The sequence below is a fragment of the Propithecus coquereli genome, unplaced genomic scaffold, assembly GCF_000956105.1.
Source record: "Propithecus coquereli isolate 6110/MARCELLA unplaced genomic scaffold, Pcoq_1.0 Scaffold256, whole genome shotgun sequence".
Lineage (NCBI taxonomy): Eukaryota > Metazoa > Chordata > Mammalia > Primates > Indriidae > Propithecus > Propithecus coquereli.
In genome coordinates this window covers 163,653-186,149 of record NW_012148130.1, presented here as the reverse complement: position 1 = coordinate 186,149, position 22,497 = coordinate 163,653, and the positions used below count along the sequence as shown (strand labels likewise).

The 22,497-nt window shown below is 68.2% G+C and overlaps 2 protein-coding genes across 3 annotated transcripts in view; both read left to right on the top strand.

Moving 5' to 3' along the window:
• Positions 1-80: 80 nt before the first annotated feature.
• Positions 81-9,810, top strand: LOC105812609 (inverted formin-2-like). Of its 2 annotated transcripts, XM_012647093.1 has the most exons (16): positions 81-197; positions 708-856; positions 942-1,003; positions 1,323-1,425; positions 1,653-1,738; positions 2,066-2,166; positions 2,785-2,855; positions 2,939-3,046; positions 3,447-3,517; positions 4,246-4,366; positions 4,505-4,669; positions 4,854-4,956; positions 5,079-5,240; positions 5,795-6,442; positions 6,910-6,966; positions 9,719-9,781. In XM_012647093.1, the coding sequence occupies exons 1-15, from the start codon at positions 152-154 to the stop codon at positions 6,963-6,965; spliced, it is 2,052 nt and encodes a 683-aa protein (XP_012502547.1). In that variant the 5' UTR covers positions 81-151; the 3' UTR covers position 6,966; positions 9,719-9,781. The 2 variants fall into 2 exon arrangements, with proteins under 2 accessions (XP_012502547.1, XP_012502548.1); XM_012647094.1 differs by lacking the exon at positions 6,910-6,966 and having other exon boundaries at positions 9,719-9,810.
• A 4,639-nt stretch (positions 9,811-14,449) lies between these two features.
• ADSSL1 (adenylosuccinate synthase like 1) overlaps positions 14,450-22,497 on the top strand; it is a 17,013-nt gene continuing 8,965 nt past the window's right edge. Inside the window, exons 1-2 of the mRNA XM_012647092.1 lie at positions 14,450-14,707; positions 20,585-20,687. Of these exons, the coding sequence (XP_012502546.1) occupies positions 14,516-14,707; positions 20,585-20,687 (295 nt within the window). The 5' untranslated portion in view covers positions 14,450-14,515. The remainder of the gene's footprint in view (positions 14,708-20,584; positions 20,688-22,497) is intronic.

Below are 22,497 nucleotides of genomic sequence, written 5' to 3'. Positions count from 1 at the left end.
GGGCGCGAGGGGCACGTGCGACGCGGGGGTGGGGGGCTGGTCTCCCCATCGCAGGACCCCGCCTAGGCCAGCAGTCGTGGCCCAGGTGGACCACAGCCTGGGCTCGGCCTGGGTCCCCAGCCACAGGCGGGTGAACCCGCCCACACTGCGCATGAAGAAGCTGAACTGGCAGAAGCTGCCGTCCAACGTGGCTCGTGGTGAGGGTCCCTAGACCCCTGAGGGAGATTTCCCTCTGAGGACCGGGCCGGTTGTGCCAGGGGTGGCTACAGCGTGCGTGTCCCTGCCAGGGAGTGGCCAGGGCAGCCTGGCCCTGCTCTTGGCTCAGCGCTTGCGTGGTCTGGGGTGGGGGCGGGGGAGAGCAGGTTGGAGTCCCACCAGCCCCAGCTCCCCGGGGGCTGCTGCAAGTCTGGGATCTGCACGCAGCCCCTGCGCTGTCCAGGCCCCCCCGCCCCGCGCCCTGCTCAGAGAAGGCCGCGGCCTGCCGGAGCCAGGCAGCCTGCCGCGTGGACACACGCACCCGCGCGTCCACACGCACCCGCGCGTCCACATGCCTGAGTGCCTGCTGTGTGCCGGACCCAGCTGGTCCCCAGGCAGGGCGTCCTTGACAGCCTGTGGGAGGCCCAGGCCCCGTCCCCTGTCCCCTGAACCCCTGCACCCCTCTCCTGGGGGAGCCTGACTGGCCACGCCCTTGCCCACCCTCCCTGCAGAAGGCAGCTCCATGTGGGCGGCGCTGGGCAGTCCCAACACCGAGACGGTGGAACCCGACTTCTCCAGCATCGAGCGGCTCTTCTCCTTCCCGGTGGCCAAGCCCAGGGAGCCGGCCGCTGCCGCCCAGGCCAGGAAGGAGCCCAAGGAGGTGGGGCGGTGGCGGGGAAGGGCGCAGACCCGGGTGGCCCGCCCTGCCCGTCCAGGTACCAGCGCGGTGGGTGTGGGTTTTCCAGATCACGTTCCTCGACGCCAAGAAGAGTCTGAATCTCAACATCTTCCTGAAGCAGTTTAAGTGGTGAGAGACTGAGACGCCCCGCCCCCCCCCCCGCTGCCTTCCCTGGCTGGCAGTGCCCTCTGCAGGCCGCCGTGGGAAGTGCACGTGCGTCCCCAGCGTGGGAGGCCAGCTGCCCGCTGGGGGCCTGAGAGACCGCCCTGCCCAGGCTCCTGGGCAGGACTCCGTGATCAGCTGGGACCTTCCCTGAGGCCACAGACAAGCAACAGCCAGAATAGGCGATTCCTGGCCCTGACCAGTGCCGAGTCCTTCCCTGCTGCGGGGGGCTGTCCGGGGCCCCTGGCCGTGCCCTCTGCTGAGCAGCCCGTCCTCCCTCCTCCAGCTCCAACGAGGAGGTCACCGCTATGATCCGGGCCGGGGACACCACCAAGTTTGACGTGGAGGTTCTCAAACAGCTCCTCAAGCTCCTTCCGGAGAAGCATGAGGTGAGCCAGGACCCTCGCCCACCAGCGGAGATCGGGATGGGTCTGGGGCGCTCCCTGGGGGCTCCCAGCTGGAGCACAGAAGGGAGGGGTCCCAGCTCTGCCCCTGCCCTGGGCCATGCTGCCGGGAGCAGAGCTGCACGTGGGCGGGCGGAGGCAACGGGCAGTCCAGGAGGGCTTCCCGAAAGGAGGGCGGGAAGCTGGCATGTCGTGGGGCCTCCTCCCCACAGATTGAAAACCTGCGGGCGTTCAGAGAGGACCGAGCCAAGCTGGCCAGCGCCGACCAGTTCTACCTGCTCCTGCTGGGCGTTCCCTGGTGAGCCCAGGGAAGCCCTTGCACCCCAGGCCGGGCGAGGGGAGGCGGCAGAGGGAGGGGCTCCCCCATCCGAGAAACCGCAATTGTCTGGTTTTCCAACTTGGCTCGCGCCCCGCCCGCTGGCCCTTGTCTTCAAAGAGCAAAGCTGTGGGGTGGGGGCCTGAGGGGAGGAGCCCACTCCTCGGGCTGCCCCGAATGCCGGAGTTGGCCAGGGACAGCACGGCCCCCACCCCCACCACAGCCACGGATCTGCGGGCTTAGCCCCCCGCTGCAGGCGGGCGGGGTGGGGAGCTCCCGGCCCCTGACCCCGGGCTCTGCCGTCCCCAGCTACCAGCTGCGGGTGGAGTGCATGCTGCTGTGCGGGGGCGCGGCCGTCGTGCTGGACACGGTGCGGCCCCAGGCCCAGCTGGTGCTCGCCGCCTGCGAGAGTGAGTGGGGCCGTGGGGCCGGTGGGGCCGGGACACAGCAGGGCCCCTGACGGTGTTGGCCTTCCCCACCTCGCCTAAGCCACCCTCCTCGCCGTCACCACCGCCTGAGGCACATGCAGACACGCGTGCCTGCTCACACCCTCTCACACGCGATCACACGCATGCACACACGCACTCCCCTGAGCAAGGACTCGGCCGGGACAGCATGGCCGGGGGCAGGGACGCCACGGGTCTTGACCACGAGGTGCAACTCACTGCTGTCACGTGCATGCAGTGGGTGTCCCCTCCCATCTCCGCCACACAGGGACAGCTGTCTGGGAGCCAGAGCAGCCACAGGCTCTAGGAGGTCCCTCTGAGCACCCCGGTGTCCTCACCCACGGGGAGGGGTGCAGTCATCCGTCCCTGGGGTTTGTGAGGGGTCAGTGCTGCCGCCCGTCCCCCAGGCTTGTTCTGGCGGAGGGTTTGCAGACCCCGAGCCCCGGCCCTCTGTCCGTCCCCGCTGGGCTGAGCCTGGGGAAGCGTCTTGGCGGGTGGGGGTGAAGGAGCGCGGCAAGCAGGACCACACCCCACTCCGGGACTCTGCTCCGAGACCCCTGCCCAGCCCCGCGCCTCCCGCAGGCCTGCTCACCAGCCCCCAGCTGCCCATCTTCTGCCAGCTCATCCTGAGGATCGGGAACTTCCTCAACTACGTGAGTCGGGGCTGTGCCCAGCCTGCCTGTGCTGCCCCGCAGCCCCCCAGGAGGCAGGGACACTCACACCCTGTCCCTCCCAGGGCAGCCACACAGGTGACGCTGATGGCTTCAAGATCAGCACGTTGCTGAAACTCACGGAGACCAAGTCCCAGCAGAACCGCGTGACGCTGCTGCACCACGTGCTGGAGGTGGGCTGCCGTCGACCGCGCCCTCATCCCCTCGGGGGCGGAAGGGCGCGAGGGGCACGTGCGACGCGGGGGTGGGGGGGCTGGTCTCCCCATCGCAGGACCCCGCCTAGGCCAGCAGCATCAGAGCCCGAGCTGCGCCTGGCCCTCCCGGCGAGCCTCCTCGCGCAGCATTTGCTCACCTGCGCGAGCCTCCTCCCCGCCAGGACAGCTGCCCCCTGGTGTGGAGCAGCCCCTGAGAGAAGCAGAAATGGCACAAAATCACAGCCAGGCCCGGGGGAGGACGCGGAGGCCCAAAGTGCTGGGGGTTTCTGGACCTTCATTGCTAAGGGGCTAGGGACAGGGGCATCCCCAGGTCCGGGCTGCGGCCGCAGTGGATCTCACGGGACGTGTCCTGTTGCAGGAAGTGGAAAAGAGCCACCCGGACCTCCTGCAGCTGCCCCGGGACCTGGAGCAGCCCTCCCAGGCAGCGGGGTAGGCAGCTCCTGCCAGCGCCCCCCTCCGCCGGCCGGACCCCCAGCTTCTGGCCCAGCCGCCAGGCGGCCGGCCAAGGCCAGGTCTCCGCTGCGGCACACTGCCCGGCAGAATGTTGCCTCTCGCTTTGGGACGGGACCGTCTGCCATAGCTTGTCCCCTGTGTCTAAGATGAGGAAACTGAGGCTTGGGGGCAGGGATTGACCTGCCCAAGGTCACGCTGGGAGCTGGTCTAACAGTTTCTTTCCAAGGTTAATTTTCACGACAGCCCGTGAGCACGGTCCTGCCACCACCACTCTGTAGGGGAGGAAACAGGCCCAGGGAAGCCGTGTCACCCTCCTGGGGTCACACGGGTGGGACAGGCAGCAGCCCGGGCCGCCACCTCCTGCCCCGCACCTGCCCAAGGCCCTGGTTCCAAGCACAGGCCCTTCCCGGGCTCCACCTGCCCCCAAAGGTTCCCTGGTCCAGGAGCTGCTGCGCCTCAGTGGGGGCAGGGCAGGTGAGCAGGACACGTGACCATTAGGGGTCCCTGTCCCAACACTCAGGAAGGACCGAGGGTCCACTAGACCTGCCAGTGCGTGGCAGGCCTCAGGGTTCCGACCAGCTCGGGCCCTGCCGTGCAGCGAGGCACCTGGGCTTCCCCGGGGGTGTGCAGGTAGGCCCCCGCGTCCCAGTGTGGCTGGATGTCAGCTGTCACCTGTCCCTGCCTGGCCCTCTGGTGCCTTTCAGGATCAACCTGGAGGTCATCCACTCGGAGGCCAGCTCCAACCTGAGGAAGCTTTTGGAGACAGAGCAGAAGGTGTCAGCCTCGGTGCCTGAGGTGCAGGAGCAGTACGCCGGGCGCCTCCAGGCAAGCAGGCGGGGCGGGCGGGCACGCGTGTCCCGTGTCCATCAGGCCCCGCCCACCTGCCCTTGGGGCCCCCGCTTCTGAGGAACTGGGGGTCCCCCTGGGCCCTCACAGGGCTGTGACCGCGTCCCGTGCCCCCAGGCCAGCATCGAGGCCTCCCAGGCGCTGGACAAGCTCTTCGAGGACATCGAGCAGAAGAGGCGGGAGCTGGCTGACTACTTGTGCGAGGACGCCCAGCAGCTGTCCCTGGAGGACACCTTCAGCACCATGAAGACATTCCGCGACCTCTTCATCCGCGCCCTGAAGGTGAGGGGCCCAGGAAGGGCGCAGCCCGGAGGCCAGAGTGGGTCCTGGGCCCCCTCAGCTTCACCGGCAGAGCAGCACGGTGGGCACAGCGCTGTGGGCCGCCCGTCACCCTCGGCACCCCCTGCTGTGGCCCGTGGAGCCTGCAGGGTTGCTGCTGGGTGACCGACCGGGGCTCCCGTCACAGGAGAACAAGGAGCGGAAGGACCAGGCGGCCAGGGCAGAGCGGAGGAAGCAGCAGCTGGCCGAGGAGGAGGCGCGGAGGCCTCGGGGCGAGGACGGGAAGCCAGGTGAGGCCAGGCCTGGGCAGAGGGGACAGCAGCAGGGGGCAGGCCACGCTTCAGCCCCTCAGCCCCCCGCAGGCCCTCCAGGTGGACTCCAGCCCCTCTCTGAGGCTCCCTGGGCTCCCCAGGCAGGAAGGGGCCCGGGAAGCAGGAGGAGATCTGTGTCATCGACGCGCTGCTCGCCGACATCAGGAAGGGTTTCCAGCTCCGGAAGACGGCCCGAGGCCGCACGGACGCTGACAGAGGCAGCAAGGCAGCCACGGGGAACCCCCCAGGGGCCACGGAGTCTGGTGAGACCCTCGTCTGCCTCCTCCTCTCTGCAGTTCCCTTCCGATGCCCCCGCAGTGTGCCCTCCTCCAAGAAGTCCCCCGACCTCACGGGAAAGCCTGTCCTCTCCCTGGGCTGCCCTGGGGCACCTGAGATGAGGTGGCCGAGGGCACCGGCCTTCTGTCTCCATCTGTCCTCCGAGCGTCTCTGCTCGAACAGGGGGCCCTGGCCCAATGTGACGGCCACCAGCCCAGCCCCAGACGCCTGGAGAGATGGGTCCCCAGGGCACAGAGGGCACCTGAGGTGGCCGGAGGCTGGTGGCAAGGCCCTGGCGAGAGAGGCCCCTCTCCTTGGGGGTGCTGGCGGGGTGGCTCTCCCATGCTGTGGACAGACCGTGGACGCTGAGGCCACGCCCCGCCCTGTGGAAAGCCGCCCTTGGAGGCCCCTGTGGCCGTGAGATCCCACGGAGTTGGGAGGCTGTGCAGGGCCTGGGGTGGCCGAGACGGGTAGGCCCCGGGGGCGGCTTGGGGCCCGGATGCCTGCCCTGCAGTGACACTTCCCCCCTCCCCCCTCGCAGCGGCCAGCAGGGATCCTGCAGGAGGCCCCAGGAGTGGCACCCGCTGCCCCACCTCTGGGCCAGGCCTTGATGCTGCAGCCACCAACGAGCCTCCAGGCTGGGACCTCGTAGATGCCGTGACCCCCAGCCCGCAGCCCACCCAGGAGCCGTTGGAGGAGGGTGGTCCCAGACCCCTGGAGAGGCGTTCTTCCTGGTACGTGGACGCCAGTGATTTCCTAGCTCCGGAGGACGCCCAGTGTCCCCAGCCCTCGGAGGGGGCCTGGCCAGTGACTCTGGGTGACGCTCAAGCCCTGCAGCCCCTCAAGTTCTCCAGCGAAAAGCCCCCTGGGACCCAAAGTTCCAGCCACGATGCCGAGGGCCCCGCGTCCTTGGGGGGCATCCGTCAGGCCGAGGCCGACAGCACGAGCCAGGGACGGGAGGACGCAGGTGTCCTCAGCCACAGTGCGGGCCTCCCGGCTGCAGGCCTTGGTGGGGAAGCGGACGAGGAGGACCCGGCCCCGGAGTCCGCACTGGACACGTCCCTGGACAGGTCCTTCTCTGAGGACGCAGTGACTGACTCCTCGGGGTCTGGCACCCTCCCCAGGGCCCGCCGGGCCTCGAAGGGGCCGGGCCGGCGAAGGAAGAAGCGTTCGGCAAGGAGCCAGGAAGGTAACTCAGGGGCTGGGGGCAGCTGGGCACGTGGTCGGAGCTTGTCGGTCCCACACCAGGGCCCCGGACCTCTCCCCTTCCCCACTGGGCGCCCGGGAAAGAGGGCGGTTCCAGGGTGCAGCCCGCAGGGGAGGAGGTGGCCAAGCTTCCCACAGGAGGGCAGCTTCAGGGGGTCGCCGCTGCTCTCCTAACCGATTACTTCCTGCCTTCCCACCCTCTGGCAGGGTGGGGCCGGGCTGCCGGCACCATAGCAGAGGCTGTGCAGGGCACAGCGGGGCAGGGTGCCGCGTGGTGGGGTGCCTGGCGCCAGGCCCTGGACGCGTGGCTGCGTTCCGGCCCAGGGGCCAGAGGACCAGGTGGCTGGGCCTGGCGGTGCGCTTGCCGGCCCGGCCCCGGTCCCACCCTCCAAGCTTAGGGCTGCTCGTGTGCGGTAAGCCGTTGAGTGGGTTTATTTTGTTTGAAAGCAGAGGTTGCCCCTGATTGTGATGATAGTAATACAAAAAGGCTGTGTGTGATCCAGTGAGGTACGTATGCAGCCGGCGCTCTTGTGCACTAACGGTGGCGGCGGGGCAGCGGGGCCTGAGCTTGCTGCCCGGACCCCGACGCTAATCCTGGCTTCTCCCAGCCCACCTGGGTGCATCAGGGGGCCCCTTTCCTGTGCCGGCGGTGGTGGGCTCCTTCCCCTCTGTCCTCCCCTCTCAGGGCCAAGGCTCGCTTACCTGGTGTCCCCCGTCCCTCTGCGGCAGGACGCAACCTCAGGGCTGGCCTCCGGGCCACAGGCCTAGGGATGGCGGGTGGACAGCTGACGTGGGCTCCCTTCCGGGGGTGGGGCCTCGGGGGAGCTCAGCTCCCTGCAGGACAGGCTGAGGTTGTTCCTGCCCTAACTGCGGTTTCCCTAACCCTGCGCTTCACTGATCCTGGCTTCCTGGGAGGCATCTTCACTGAATCTGTTCCCCTCTGGGGGCTGGCCAGGGGGTCCCCAAGAAGTCTTTGAGGAGACAGGGATGGTCCCAAGGGCAGGCACTGCCAAGAACTAGCAGCAACTCTCTAAGGCATGGGTGGGGGTGGGTAGGCCCCCCTCCTCCCCCCTCCTTCTCCCCTGCCCTTCCTTCCCCTACTCCCATCCCTCTTGAGGTCCTGGAAATGGGAAGGGGTCCTTAGATGCAGATTCCTGCCAGCGTGTGCTGCCCTGGGCCTTCTGGGACCCCCCCCACCTGTGAGCAGGACAGCCGGGGCCAGAGCGGCTGACATACAACCAGACAGACCAGCCCAGGTCCACCGTGTGCCCAGACCGTGCTGGGTGTGGGGAGGAGGACCAGCCTGGCGTGGGGTCTCCCAGCCCCTCCAGCCTTGCCTAGGGCAGCCCAGGGAGGCTGGGCACTGTGGGTGTGCAGGCCCGGGCGGAGGAGCAAGGGTACGGACAGGAGGCCGCTGGGCCCTCAGAGGCGAGGGCAGCGGCGACGTCAGGGCGTTCCTGTCCCTGCGGTTTGTCCTCACTGTTGGCGCAGAGCCCTCACCCTCGGTCCAGTGCCTGCTTCTGGGGCATTTTCCGCGCTTGGCTCTCTGGGGTGAAACACCAGCACGTGTTTTTCAGAGAGGCCCAGCCTCTCTGTAGAGGCTGGAATTTGGACCTGCAGCCCTGGCCCAGCTGGGGCGTCTGCAGGTGGTCGCAGTCGGCTGTGCCTGGTTGTCCCCCGTCCTCCCTAGGTCCCGAGGGTGGGAGGAAGGACTCCCACCCTTTCTCTCCACCTTTTTATTTAGGAAAACTTCAACCTGGCAGGAAATTTGCAGAGAGATCAGAACAAACACCATCTTGTCCCCAAAATTGCAAAAATTTGCAAAAATTACCAAAATTGTTAACATCTTGCTATGTTGCTTCCCCACCAGAGCCATTGGGGAGGGCCCATAGACATCAGCACACCTGAGCCCCACACTCCCCCCCCCCCCCCCCCTGTCCCGCGAGCCCCAGGCCGTGAGCGCAGCGGCAATTCACGAGCACGCGACCGCCGGCTGGTGCTCGGCCCACGCCCTGGGCACGTGCCCCGGTGTCCCAGGTGTGCTGCTCAGGGCCACCGCTTTGGATTCTTTGAAACGAGACCCTGTCCAGAATCACAGGTTGTGCTGGGTTGTCACATCTCTTCAGTCTCATTTGCTCTAGAACTTTCTAAGTCCTTTTCGTCTTATGGGACAATGACATTTTAGAAGGCATTTGGGTTACCTGAGTGCTTTCCCCAAGCAGGTCAGACTGGGTCTAGGGCAGGAGTGCATCGAGGGAGGGGCCTGGCCGTCTGTCTGTCCACGGTTCACGTCCCTGCTGCTCACGTCGCGCAGGTGGTGGTCAAGGCAGACCTGCGCCTGCACAAGTGCCCTTATGGCCTTGCAGCTCGTGAGCAGCCGGGTGACCGCGCCAGGACCTCCCTTTCCCCAGCGCTGTTCTGCGCCGGCGGCTCCGCGTTCGAGCTTTCCCTTCTTTTTTAAGTTGTGGGAGTTTTGAACGTCTGTCACTGTCGCACATGTGGGCGGGGACCAGTGGGGCCCATCCCGGGCTCCCACGCCCCTTGGTCGGTGACCCCTCTGTTCCCTGAGCGCAGCGACGCCCTGCACCTGGCTCTCTTGCCCCAGCCGCGGCCCTGGCGGTTCCCGTGGCTCCCCGCTGTGGGAAGTCCTGCTGAAATCCGTCTCTGAGAGGTTGCGACAGTTTGTGCTTCATCTTGTTCAAGCGGTGACTCTCAAACCCCAGCCTGCCCCAGTCCCACAGGGGATCTGGGGACACTGCCTGGCACCAGGGTGGCCAAGTGAGGGCCCTGGACCAGAGAGCTGCGGGTGTTTGGGCCGGGGGCCTGCAGGGCCAATCGCGGGGACCATCCAGATGGCTGGAGCTGTTGGGACAGCGCCTGGTGCCCTCAGCACGCAGCTGGAGAAAGGACAGGCAGCTGCAGTCCTAGCACGAGGCGGGGAGGCGACAGAGTGCAGTGTGTCTGGGACGTGGGGGGATGGGCCACAGAGACCCCCGTCTCAGCAGGGAGGAGACAGCCGTGTTGAGACCCAGCCTGCACGGGAGCCGGTTTGCCAGGGTCGTCCCTGCACCTTCCACCTGGATGAGTTCTGTTGTTCCAGAGACAGGGCCTGGGGTCAGAGTGGACCCGGGATGCACAGCACAGCCCACTGGGCAGTGGTATTGAGGGGTGCCGGGACGTGGATACCCCAGAGCAGGCACCCTGGCACTGCCCCCAGCAAGGCTGCTCCTAACACTGTCCCGTTCCCTCCTCCTTACAGGCTTCAGGCCCAAGCCCAAAGCCAAGTGACAGAGCCCGTGGGTGGCCTGGGCACAGCATCGGCTGCCGGACGTGCTGCTGGGCGAGGCTCTTCCGGTGGCCAGGCTGGGACTGGGCCCTGTGAAACCACAACTCCGTGCCTTACCCGGCCAGGGCCCTCCCGGAGCCTTCCGGGGTGTTGTGGCCAGGACCCCGACAGGCACCGCTGCCCGGCCTGGCGCCCTCCTGACTGCCTGCACGCACCCAGCGTCCCCGCCTGCTTCCTCCATGCGGCCCCACACCCGCGTGCGGCCCCCGCCCCGCACCCCGCCTCCCGTCCGCCAGGCTGCTTCAGCGGAAATGCGACTCTTCCAGGCTTTACTGTTCTGTGGCAGCTGAGCTGGGACCAGGGTCGGGGAGCTGACCCCAGGGCAGAGACCGGCGAGGCGCCTCCCTGTGGCGTCCACCCCCGTCCCGCGGCGTCCAGCCTCTGAGCACGGGGTGGGTCTGCCTCACCTGCAGCCATGACCCGGCCCCCATCAGCAGGAAGCGCCTCCTAGGGCCAGCTTCCCAGCCAGGGGACAAGCGCCAGCTAGGGGGCTGCGGGGTGAGCAGCTCCCCCTCTCCTGCTCACCATCCACCAGCGCGGGCAGCCTGCCGGGGCCCCTGCCACCCCCAGGGCGGGCTGCAGAGGCTGGTGGCTGGACATGTGACCAATAAAGAGCAAACCTGGCCCAGCAAGACTGTTGTGTTCAGAGGCCGCGGGGGTGGGCGGCAGGATGTGGCGGGTGGAGGGAGGGACGGAGAGGACGGCTGGACGGCAGATGAGCGGTGGGCTGCTGCCCTGTGGGAGTGGAGCCAGGGAGGCGCCCCGTGGGACTGTGGGAGCCCAGCTGCCCACGTCCTGCCCATGTCCCGTGCAGTGCGACTGGACCCTCCTGGCCTGTCGCCCTCCCATCAGTGGCCCCTCGCGCAGCGGCTCAGCCACCAGATGGGAGCCCTGAGGGACAGGTGCCCCGGGCTTCCCTCCATGTTTCGCCCTGTGCGTGGCATGGTGGTGGGGGTGCGGTGGGCGCAAAAGAAATACCTGTTGAATTAAATTTTTCAAAAACCCTAAGTGGTTTCTGGGCTGTAGCCTTTCTGTCACCTTGATCGGCATTTTGTGGAACCAGACAGCAGCATCCACTGTCGGAGCAGGGAGCTTCCTCGTGACAGAAGGGGAGGGGTGACCAAGGAGCAAGGCCGCCCCCCCCCGCGGCAGGAACGGGGACAGGAGACACCACTTGCAGCCCCGCCCACCTCTGGGCCCCTCGTCCCCCAGCCTGGGCTGGCCAGCTCCTCCCGGCCTCCCTGACCGCAATGAAGGGGCCGGGGCGGGAGCCGGGCGGAGCGTGGGGGTCACCGCAGGCTCAGCCAGCCCCGGAAATCCCACCTTCCCTTGGAGGGGCGCGATGGTCCGTCAGGTTCGCTCATGACCGGCTCATTAGGCAGCCTGTGTCCAGGCGCCTGTCCCCGGCCGGGGCAGGTCCCGGAGGCCTGCGTGTGGTGGTGAGAAGGCAGCCCCGCTGCCCCCACGGGCGTCTGGAGCAGGGCAGAACCGGCGGGGAGCAGCCCCAGCCGCGGTGGGCGGGGCGCAGCTCCAGCGGGCGCGATCTCCGTGCCGTCGGACTCTCCCGTGGCAAGTGCGAGGGGCAGTGATTTCTGTTTCTCGGCAAACTGACAAGGTTGTGCGACCCTCACCACGACCCAGACCCAGCGTTAGAATCTTCCCATCACCCCAAAGCGCTCCCCGACACCATGAGCGCTCACTCCCCACCCTGGCCCGGCGCCCACTGCCCCTGACCCTGTCCCCGTGGGTTTGCCTGTCCCGGACACGTCACGTTACGGAATCACACAGCATGTTTCCTTCTGCGACGGTTCTTTCACTTAGCATGTGTTCAAGACTCCTGCGTGCCGCAGGCCTCGTCAGTGTCCGCTTGGTGGCTGAAGCATCCCGAGGTAGGGACAGACCTTGTCCGTTCATCCGGCGGTGGGCACACGGGTACCCCCAGTTCAGGGCTTGTGTGACGACACCGCTAGGAACGTCCGCAGGCTAGTCTGTGTGGACGAGCGTTTTCACTCCTCCGGGGTAGATTCCTCACAGGGGAATGGCCGGGTCACAAGCTAAGTTTATGTTTAACTTTTTAAGAAGCTCCCAGATGTTTTCCAAAGCAGCTACACCAGGTTTCCTGCTCGCCAGGGCCGCTGCTTTGGTTGCTTTTAGGTTAAATAGCTCAACCCCTCTCCCTCCCTCCCCCACAAATCTTCAAGTAAAATTAAGCCACGGAGCAGTGGGCAGGGTCACACCGGCCACCTGCCGCTGCCCCTCCTGCCTGGAGAGGTGGGGCGGGAAGCCATGCGCGAGGAGGGGCCGCCTTTCCCGGGGCCCTGTTCTTTCTCGCCGGAGTCGGAGTCGGCGCAGTGGGTTCCGACCAGCAAAGCAGCCAGAGGGGACAGCTCCAGGCACCTTGAGGGTTGCTGGGTGTGACGTGTACACAGTGGCTGTGGTTGTCTGTGTGACCTGGGCCACCATATACGACAAGGCCCCCAAAGGGTGGAAACCACAGGTGGCTAAGCCCGTGTACCCGAGGGCCCTTGGGATCTGCGAGCTTTGTGGAGGCCACTTCCCAGTCACACGGGGCAGCCTCCAGGCTTGGTCGCTCCGGCCGCGCTGCCCACACCTGGGGACAGGCCTGATGCTGGGCAGGGCGGGCTGGGGGTGTTCTAATCTGGGCCGGGCCGTGTGACCGGCAGGGCCCCAGCCACAGGGCCCGGACAGGGCTGTTTTTAGCAAAGCCCAACTCCCTGCCCCCACGCGGGCCCGCAGCTATTTATAGTCCGGGGCCTGGGGGAGTCAGTGCCCAGCCAGCGGCCACTGGCCGGCTCTGCCCCTGCAGAGCCCGTCTGAACCCCCTTGATAGGGTGGCCCAGCATGTCCCCTGGTCCCCTGGAGCCTCGGTCTCACACCTGCTGGCCAGAGCCCTGAGTCTCCTTGGGAAGGGCTCAGAGTCCATGTCCCCTGCGCTGCCGTGGAAACCGCCCCAGGGGACACAGGGAAGCACCCCTCGTCTGACACGACCCCGCGGCTCCTGATGGGCACTCAGAACGTTCAAATTCTCTCATCTGGAAACAAACCTGTAACCCTTTTGGTTTCTCCTGCTGCAATGGCCCCTTCCTCACCTACTCAGCCAGCTGCTGTGCCCCGGATCGCCTCCTGAGACCCCCGGCCCCGCCCGGCCACAGCCCCCTCCGGGTCCAGTCCCGAGGCTGCAGCCCGTCCTCAGCCTGCTGCACCTTCTGCGGCGCAGGAGCCTGGAACCAGGTCCTGCTCCAGCCGCTTCCCGCTGGTGGCCAGGTGTGCTGACTCTGCACTGCACCCCTGAACAGCTGTCCCCCCCACGGTGGCACCAGGAAGGGATACAGACTGCATCTCTCTCCTGGGGACAGTGGTCGCGCTACTCGAGGCAGCCCCGACTACTGTGGCCGTATTTCGGCGTTTCCCTGCAGCAGCGCTCAGGGAGAGGAAGGCTCCGTGTCCCCGTGTGAGAGGAGAGGGCACTGGGCACGGAGGGCTGGGGTGACCTGCCGGTGGCCGGAGCACAGTGAGGGAGGCCAGGCTGCTCTCAGCCTCAGAGGGCTGGTGGGGAACAGTCCCCTCCCGCAGGCCCAGGGAGGGGGGATGGGAGGTGCAGGGGAGGGATGCAGTCCCTGGCTGTGCTGGCGTCGCTAACTGTGGGCAAGCTTTGCGGGGACCGAGCCCAGGGCCCACTCCCTCCCCGTGGAGAGTGTGGGCAGTGTCTGATCTCCCTGGGCTCCTTGTCACAGGCCTGGGAGCTGCCCCAGGAGCCCGGTGGCTCTCTGAGCCCCATCCGGAGGTCAGTCAGCCAGAGCCCCCGGGAGGGAGGGAGGGGACCCCCCCAGTCCTGGGGTGAAGGCCTGATAGGCGCTCCTGCCCCCAGGGCCCACCCCCAGTCCTGGGCAGGGGGTGAGGTGCGGGTGGGGCAGTGCCCCCAGCTGGGGACCGGAGGACGGCACACCACTGCTCTCTGGACCCTGTCCCTCCACAGGCTGGGACAGGAAGGTGGACTGGCGTGGGGCCTGTGGCAGCTGGTGCACGTCCCTGAGGTTGCTCCCCGGCCGGCCGGTGACGCTGACCACTCGGGCCCCTCTACCCAGACCTGGGTGCTGAGGGCTGGGATGCAGCTGGGCTCCAGAGCCCGCCTGCTCCCTCCTGCCAGTGTGGGCCACACCCTTCCTGGAAGGCACCAGGGGCTCTGCGCCTGGGGCAAGCGCAGGCCAGACAAGGGAGCACAGCCACCAGGGAGGCTTCCGCCCAGGGCCTCGGGGGTCCCAGCTGAGCAGGTGCGCGACCCAAGTGCGTGACCCTCAGGTGGGGCGCACAACGCAGCGCCCTTTTGCGGACCTTATGCAACTGTGTAGGGAGCAACTACTCCGAAGTTTCCGACCCCGAAGTCCTTGCACGGCGGGGTGGGGTCGCCGTGCGCAGACCCTGGCCGGCAGGCAGGCTCGCGGGAACCTAACCCCACTGCGTATTCGCTGGCGCTCCCGGGCCATCTGCCTGCTCTGCCGTCTGTGCAACCCGCCGCTCCCAAATTGGCCACGCCTCAACTCGGCTCCCGGCGGCTGCCAGCGGGGCGGGCACTGGCCGGCCGGAGGTCACCAGGGCGTCCCTGCGCCCGCCCCCGCCCCGGGTCGGCCCCATTTAACTGCGCAGCCGGCGGGCTTTCGGGCGGCCAGCACAGCGGACAGCCGAGCCAGCATGTCGGGGACCCGAGCCTCCAACGACCGGCCCCCCGGCACAGCCGGCGTCAAGCGGGGGCGGCTGCAGCAGGAGGCGGCGGCGACCGGCTCCCGTGTGACGGTGGTGCTGGGCGCCCAGTGGGGGGACGAGGGCAAAGGCAAGGTGGTGGACCTGCTGGCCACGGACGCCGACATCATCAGCCGCTGCCAGGTGCGGGCGGGCCCGGGTCCCTCCCCCACCCGCCCAGCGAGCCCCCCTCCCCGACCCAGACGGACCCTGTCCCCCTGCGCCCTGACTGGGTCATGCCACTTGGATTCCTTCCGCACCCCAGCACCTCTCCCAGGGCCACCCTACACACGCACGCACACACACGCTGCTCACACCCACCCCCTGACATATCCCTCCCTCCACCTGACACCCCCTGCTCCCCCGCAGGGCAGCCGGCCAGGGGCAGAGCTATAAATACAAGTCGCTGAGTTGGGGACACCCGATCCTCAGTGGGTGGGACGGAGTGACGCTGGGTCCTCCACGAGGGGGGCAGCTCCTGGGTGTTTTGGGGTCCCCAAGACACCCCTCCTCCTCGCCCTGCTGTGATCACCTGGGGCGGATGTGGGTCTGGGGCAGCCCAGCTAACTCCGTGCAGGGTCTGTGGGTGGCCAAGAGGCGGAGAGCTGCTTGCAGGCAGGGGGTGACCGGATGAGTCAGCCAGGAAGAGGCAGAGGCGGGGCAGCGGCCGGTGCCCTGGCGGGGAGCAGCTGGGGGCGTGGATTGAAGGAAGCTGCTTGGGAGGGGTCGGGTGTGGGGAGAGGGAGGAGCCACAGACTCCTGGCCTGGCCACCCAGTGGCTGGTGGTGCCACTGAAGAGGCCAGACACAGGCTTGTCCCCAGGGCCCAGGGCGGAGCCTCGACCAGCTACAGGCTGCTCTCAGCTCCCCCATCTGTTCCGCCCGGTGCTGGCCACTGGGCACTCTCTCGGGGCCACTGCCCAGGGTCTCCGTGGGTCCCCACTTGTGCCAGTGCTGCCCGTGGGCTGACTCACAGCTCCGGGCACAAAGCAGTCAGCTCTGGGGTGCCCTTGCTGGCACCGCTGGGGTTTGGAGCCCTGACCAGAGGGCTGCTGTCATAATTGGGGCAAGGACATCTGCTCCAGCCCCTTCCCCTGGTTCTGTGGCCTCCGTCCTGAGCTCTGAGAGGAGGGCTGGGGGCTCGGGGGAGTCCCTCGAGGAGGGACTCAGCCCAAGGATTCGTTTGGCTGGAGGCGATCTGGCCTCAGCAGCCACCTAGGCCGTTCCTGCCCGTGGGGGCTGGTGGCCTCCTGGGGAGTTTATGTCCCACCCTCTCTCTTCCCCACGAGGCAGACGATCCCCTCCCAGGTCCCAGAGGCAGCCGTCAGACACCCCGCGTGTGTGGCGGGTCCCTGTCTCCTGCAGCCTGAGGATGTGTCCAGCAAGCCCCAGCTCCTCTCCCTCTGGGGTGCCCAGCGCCAGGGCCGCCACGCCCCCCGTCCCTCCTCAGGCCCCTGCCCCGGTGATGCCAGGGCCCCTCCCATGACCTGCGGGCTCGGCCAGCACCCGAGGGCCACCCCCTGCTGCTCGCGATGCCCACAGGGCTTGTCGCAAGGCTGCCAGGCTCTGCCTCGCACTGTGGAGACGGTGCTGGCACGGCCCTCGCTGCTCTGCCAGGACCAGCGGGGGCAGAGCGGGCGGCACCCATCCCAAACCCGGGGCAGCCAGGCACCCCTCGCCCAGCCCGACTTCTCTAACTTGAGGTCAAAACACGGCCCCTCCTGAAGGAGCCCCCGCGCTCCAGCTTATCGGGAATAGACATTTGAGGAGCGTCCTGGAGCCCACGGGGCCTCCTCCAGCCTCCTAGCGCGCCAGTGAGGCGGCGGCGTTCGCAGAGCTCCTTCACAGGTGGGGAGACCGAGGCTCAGAGGCCTGGAGGAATGAGCCCTTACAGGTGCCCATGTCCACCACGACAGCTCCGGGCCTGGCCCGCGTGTCCCCACCCCGTGGTGAGGTAACGAGCTGAGATTTCAGCGGGGCCACTCCTGGAAGGCAAGGTCGAGGGACGCCCTCTCTGAGTGCCCGGCCCCAGGCCCTGCAGGTGCCCAGTGGCCCTGGGCTTGTCCCTCCCCCAGCAGTGGGGGCTCCGCCTGCCACTGGCCTCCCCACTGCTAGTGCCCCCCACGTCTGCCCACCCCGTGTTGTCCAAGCCTGGTGGGGGAGTCCAGCCACATGTCCCCGAGGAAGGCTGCCCCTGCTTGGAGAGTGTGGGCCTGCAGCCCGATGACAGTACCGGCAGTCGGGGTCCCCGGGTGCAGCAGAGTGGCCGAGGGAATGCACACGCGGGGGGCAAAGCGACCAGGCCCCGGTGCCCGTGCGGACGGCAGGCTGGCCGCCCCAGGCCCCTGAGGGCCACCTGGGCTGCCAGCTGTGGCTGGGGCGGTCTGCGTGGTGGCCACGCCTCCTCCTCAGCCCCGCCCCTGGGCGGCACGGGCTCAGGCTCAGGCTCAGGCTCCGCCGGTGCTCTCCGCCAAGCCCTCGCGGCCCATGGCACTTGGTGCCAGTCCACTTCCCGCCCTGCCCAGAGGTGGTCTGGGGCTGCCCAAGCTCCTCTCCCACCCCCGTCATTCGGAGCCTGTGGTCAGAAGGTCCCCGGCACCCCCAGGGGCTTCCTTTCCTTCCAGCCTCAGGCCTGGGGTCCCGGCTGCCGCTGCTCTTTGCACGTGGGACCTGCCCCCGGCAGCCCAGTCCGCTGCACACGTGTCCTGCACCCCTGGCCTCCTGCCCGCAGCCCCATCCCGTCCTGCCACGGCAGTGCCGCCTCCACCCCACGGCTCTGGGTCTGTCGGGCTGTGCCGTGCCCCCGCCCTGCTGCGGCTTCCTTGTCTCCTGCCCCCCGTGCCCCTCCTCTTCCCTCCAGGCTGACCCCTGAGCTGGGCCTGCCCTCCCTGTTCCGGCCGCACCACAGAACCGAGACGTCATCCACTCTCTGTGCGGTCCGTGGTGTCTCCTCTCTCCGCTCAGATGCCCCATCCCACCTCCTGGGCACCCATGGGCACCCCGGCCTGGGCCTCCTCTCCTGTGTCTGCCGCGTTTCCTTCCCCCGAGAGCCGGCCTGCGTGTCCAGCTCCTCGCCCCCCGATAGGCAGCTGAGGCCGCGCTCCCTGGGCAGGCGCGTCCTGGCCACCGTGTCCGTGCTGCACCCCGTCCCTGGCCGGCGGCGGTCAGCCTTTGGCCCCAGCTCGGCCGTCTCCAAGCTGCCTTCCTCTGATGCCCTGGGCTCCCTGCCCGGGACCACGAGGCCCCAGCGCACACCTTTGCGTCTGACCGCGGGATCCCATGGTGATCACCTCCCTGCCCTCCACCTGCAGCTGGGGCCTGTGTCCAGCCAGGGCCACCCTGCGGGGGCAGCAGTAGGCCCCAGGCTGGTGGTGGCAGCTGTGGCAGCGTTCACAGGGACGTGAGGTCACAGGGGCTCCTGGCGCATCTTCTGTGGTGTGGCAGCGCTGGCACTGCTGACATTCGGGCGCTGAGGGACCCTGTCCTGTGGCTCGTCCGTCCCTGGGAGCTCTGTCCAAGGGGCTGTCGGGAAACGCTAGGCCTCGGGCCCCAGGCTGCTCCCAGGGCCCCTGGAGGTGCAGGGCGGCCGTCCCGAGCGGGCTGCTCACCGCCTCTGTGCCGCTGGTGGTGCTGGCCGCTGAGCAGAGGGCAGGGCTTCCCTCGGTCACACAGCCCCGTGTCACCGGGGAACGTCTGCCTGAGCAGCCGAGACCTGCCCGCCATGCCCACGACCTCAGTTCTTCCCCGGGCCTCGCCCCGCTGTCCCGAGGGAAGGAGCCCGCGAGCAGACCCCAAACGAAGGGAGGCGCTGGGTCATCGCAGGCTGCAGCGCGGTGGGTCAGGACCACTGAGACGCTGGAGCTGAGGCCCCTCCCTCTGCCCAGAGAGGTCGGGCCCAGGAGCCTCACAGCCTCCAGGCAGCCGCCACCATCCGCGCCCCCCAGGCCCCAGCAGTCGCCACTCTGCCCCCGCGCCCACTGCCCTGCTGCGCTCGCCGTGCAGGCAGAGTCGCTCCCAGTCCGGGAGGGAGAGGCGCAGCCGCCACCCCACTGCCATCGTCCTCCCGAGTAGGAAGCCGGCCTGCGGGGGCAGGGGTGGGGTGTGCGCCTGGTGGCCAACGGCTCTGCCAGGGCAGGGGGATTCGGGCTGTCAGGGAAATGCACTCGGCTAGTGCCGGGGAGAGGGAGGTCGGGGCTCAGGTGGTGGCTCCCCTCAGCCCAGGGCCGCTGCAGGTGGGGCTGAGGGTGGGGGTGCATCGCAGGGGAGAAAGGGGCTGGTGTCTTCCCCGACCCTGGGGCCAAGTGGACACAGCCAGAGCCCCACCCCGTGTGACTGAGGGGCAGAGAAGGGCAGTGGCTGAGTGGTCCGCGAGGTGAGGGGCCTGGCGGGTCAGAGGTCAGCAGCCTCCCCCAGCCCGGGTGGCGGCCGGTGCTGCGCCAGGGCTGGGCAGGGCAGGGCAGGGCAGGGCAGGGCAGGGCAGGGCAGGGCAGCGCAGAGGACTGGAGAGCGAGGCTGGGGCTGCGCAGGAGGCGCGGTCAGTGTCTGTGCACGCGGGACGCGCCGGGAGCAGGAGGGAAGGACAGGGCCTCTGTGTGGACAGACCCCTAAAGGGGACGGCAGCGCAGGGCCTGCTGACCACGCAGGGTGCTCCCCTCCCTCCTTCAGCCCGGGGAGCAGCGGGGAGCACCTCAGGGGCACGCAGGACCCTGTGGCCGGGAGCCTGGAGGACCCCAGCCTCGCCTGAGCGCAGGGGCCCTGCCACCCCCTGCAGCGGCGGCGGCAGGGCAGGACAGCCAGACTGGCCAGTGCCTCGTGGCCCGGCCCTCCGCGGGCACCTTTGCTGTGGGAGTGGCCTGATGCCGGGCGCTGCCGCTGGCGGGGCCCTGGGGTCATCTGAGGGTCATCGGACATCCCCCAGCAGCCTGCGTCTGTTCCCAGGTGCCTGTGTTTACCCCCAACGCAGGTGGGGTGTGCCTGCGGGGGCTTTGCTGGCTGTCGTCTGTGTGCGCGCCCTCGGGCTGCTGACGTTGGCCTGGGCGCCCTTCCACCGTCTGGGCTGTCTGGCCCTGGCCGTGCCGGCAGCGCCTGGCCTGGTGCCTGAGGTCCCCGAGGCCTGCCAGCTTGGGGGTGGGGGGAGCCTCGCACTGGGGCGGCAGACTTGGCCCCATGGGAACTTCCCTGCTCTGGGGACCCCCGTTTTCCCCCCCTGTCCCCGGAGACCTCCGCCCCTGCCTGCCACCCCCAAGGCAGCAAGCGTGACTGCGGCTGCTGTGACCCAAGTGTGAGGGGAGCTGCCGCCTGTGCCAGGCCGAGGGCAGAGCCAGGACGGGTGTCTCCAGGGGGACGCAAGTCACCCCCAAACCCGGGCCTGTCAGTCTGTCCAGGGCCTGCCCCATCCTGAGTGCCCAGGGCGGGACTCCCCGTCAGAGGCGAGAGAGCTCGGGTGGTGCCCCCTCTTTGGAAACCGAGTGGTCTGCTTGTGTCACGTGGCTCATTCGTGGCCGGAGGGAGGCCACGCGCTTCCTGGCCTGGGCCCTCTCCCCAGCCCAGCCGCCTGCAAGCTCTAGAAAGGGGGAGGCTGCCGCTGGGTGCTCCCCGGGACTCGCTGCCCCAGAACTGCTTTTGCTGTTTCATCCTTAGATGGGAGGTGCTGGCCGGGGTGGGGGGTCCCTGCCGGCAGGTTGGGCCGTGGAGGCCCCTTGTCTTCGCGCTGAGCCACCTCCCGGAGGCGTTGGCACCAGCCTGGGCCAGACCCTCTCGGACCCAGTCCCCGACTGCACCCCGCACCGCACCCAAAGAGCAGGACGCTAACCCAGCCCAGCCCCCAGACACACGGCAGAGCCCACCCTGCACTGGGCTCCCCAGGCCCAGCGGCCCTGCCCTGTGGGGCAGAGGAGGCTCTGAGCATCTGCACCTGGACCTGGCCAGAGGGCGGCTGGGGCATCGGGCAAGCCCCAGGGGTCGGTCCCACCCCGGGGGTTCCGGCACCCAGTGCCTCCGCTCAGCCCAGTCTCTGTTCCAGGGGGGCAACAACGCCGGCCATACCGTGGTGGTGGACGGCAAGGAGTACGACTTCCACCTGCTGCCCAGCGGCATCATCAACACCAAGGCCGTGTCCTTCATCGGTGAGTGCCCTGCCCCGCTGGGCGCCCTCCCCGCTGTGTGCCTCGGCCTGGCTGGGACGGGCTGAGAGGACACGGACGCCGTGCGGGGGAGGGGGCAGGAGCAGACCTGCCTGACCTGGTGCTGTCCTCAGAGCCCTGCCGGTCGGGCTGCGGTCCCCCCCTGACCACGGGCCTCGCCGCCTGGGGGCACAGAGGCTCCCTGAGCACTGGGACTCCCCGCGTGCGTGTGCATGGCAGCGTGTGGGTGCCGGGCCGTGCCCTCGCCTGGGCTCTGCGGATGCCTGGCCGGCCTCGTCCCTTCTCCTCGTGCCTCTGTCCTCGGTCCCCACCCCCTCCGGGGCCCGTGCACAGCTCCGGACCTGGCTGCGGCGCTGGTGGCTTCTCAGTGCCAGGATTTCGAGGCTCTGTCCAGACACCGCCTCTCCTGCCCAGCCTGGACTCGGTTCTTAGCCCAAGACCCCCTTGCTCAGAGAAGCTTTTCCTGGCCCCCCCAGGCCAGGCCAGCCAGACCCCCTCTGCTCCTTTTGCTTCCAGCTCTTTCCGTGACTACAGCAAGGCCACGCTCGCCGGTCAGGAAGGGGCTGCGGGTTCGGGCTGTGCCCAGCGCTGGCTGTGAGAGGCGGGGAGATGCCAGCGGGGGAGCAGCTGGGGGAGGTCGGGGCTGGGCCGGAGGGGAGACTCGCCCAAGAGCCTGTGCGGAGGAGCAGACTCTGCTCTGGAGCCCCCAGCGCAGAGCGAGGACAGGGCGGCGACAATCCGTATTTCGCAGTGGGTAGGCCCTAGCCCGGGCAGTGTCCCTGCAGCCCCTGGTCCCCAGCGCCAGGCGGATGGGGAGGCGGCTGACCGCTGCCCCCGGCTGTGCTGCAGGACGCCTTCTCCCAACATCCGCCTCTTCTGCCGGGCCCTGGTCCCGCTCGCGGGAAACGAGGCCAAGGCGGCGCCACGTGACCCGGAGGCACTCTGCCGGGTCTGGGCTAGTGACCGGAGCCCAGGCTGGCAGCCACCGGCAACAGCGGCAAGGGCTGGCTCGGCAGGCGGCGGTCAGACGGTGCCGGAGGCTCAGCAAGGGGCAGACGCTCCTCAGCCGGCAGCTCTCTAGGCCTCCGCCACGTGGTTATCTCAGGATGCTGTGGCCTTTGGGTGACCTGTTGTGCCCTCTGTGGGTTGCACGGTCTCTGGTCACTCCCATCTGGACTGATGTCCTGTGTCCCTCGGCCTGTCCCACGGCCAGCCAGGCGGGAGCCGGTGGGGGGAAGGGAGGCAGCAGGTGGCTCTGAGGGCTCCTCTTGCTCTTAGGGAAGGGCCTGGAGTTCAGACCCCACGCTGGCGTGCTGTGAGACCCTGGGTCAGCTGCCTGCCCTCTCTGGGTCGGGGGCTCTGCCAGGGGCTCCCTAGGAGGCGCTGCTGGGCCTGGGAAGGGGGCGCCGCGTTTCTCCAGGGCTCTCCCGTTTTCATGCCAGGCGAATAAAACGCAACAGCTTTCTGGAGGTGTAATTCACCTACCATGAAACTCACCAGCTGTGCAAGTGAGACGTGGAACCACCACCACAAAAAATTTTAAAAATTGAATTTTAGAACCTTTTCATCCCCCCAAAAACGTTGCCGTGTGCGTTTGTGGTCATCCCTCCTCCCGCGGCCCCCGCCACTGCTGACCTGCTCTGTCTCTACAAACGGTTCTGTGCGGGCTTGGGGCTTTGTTTTTACCATTTTTTAATTGTGGTAAAACAAACAAGACATAGGATTTACCGTTTAACCATTTTTGTTGTTTTTTTTTAATAGACTTTATTTTGAAGAGCAGTTTTAGGTTCTC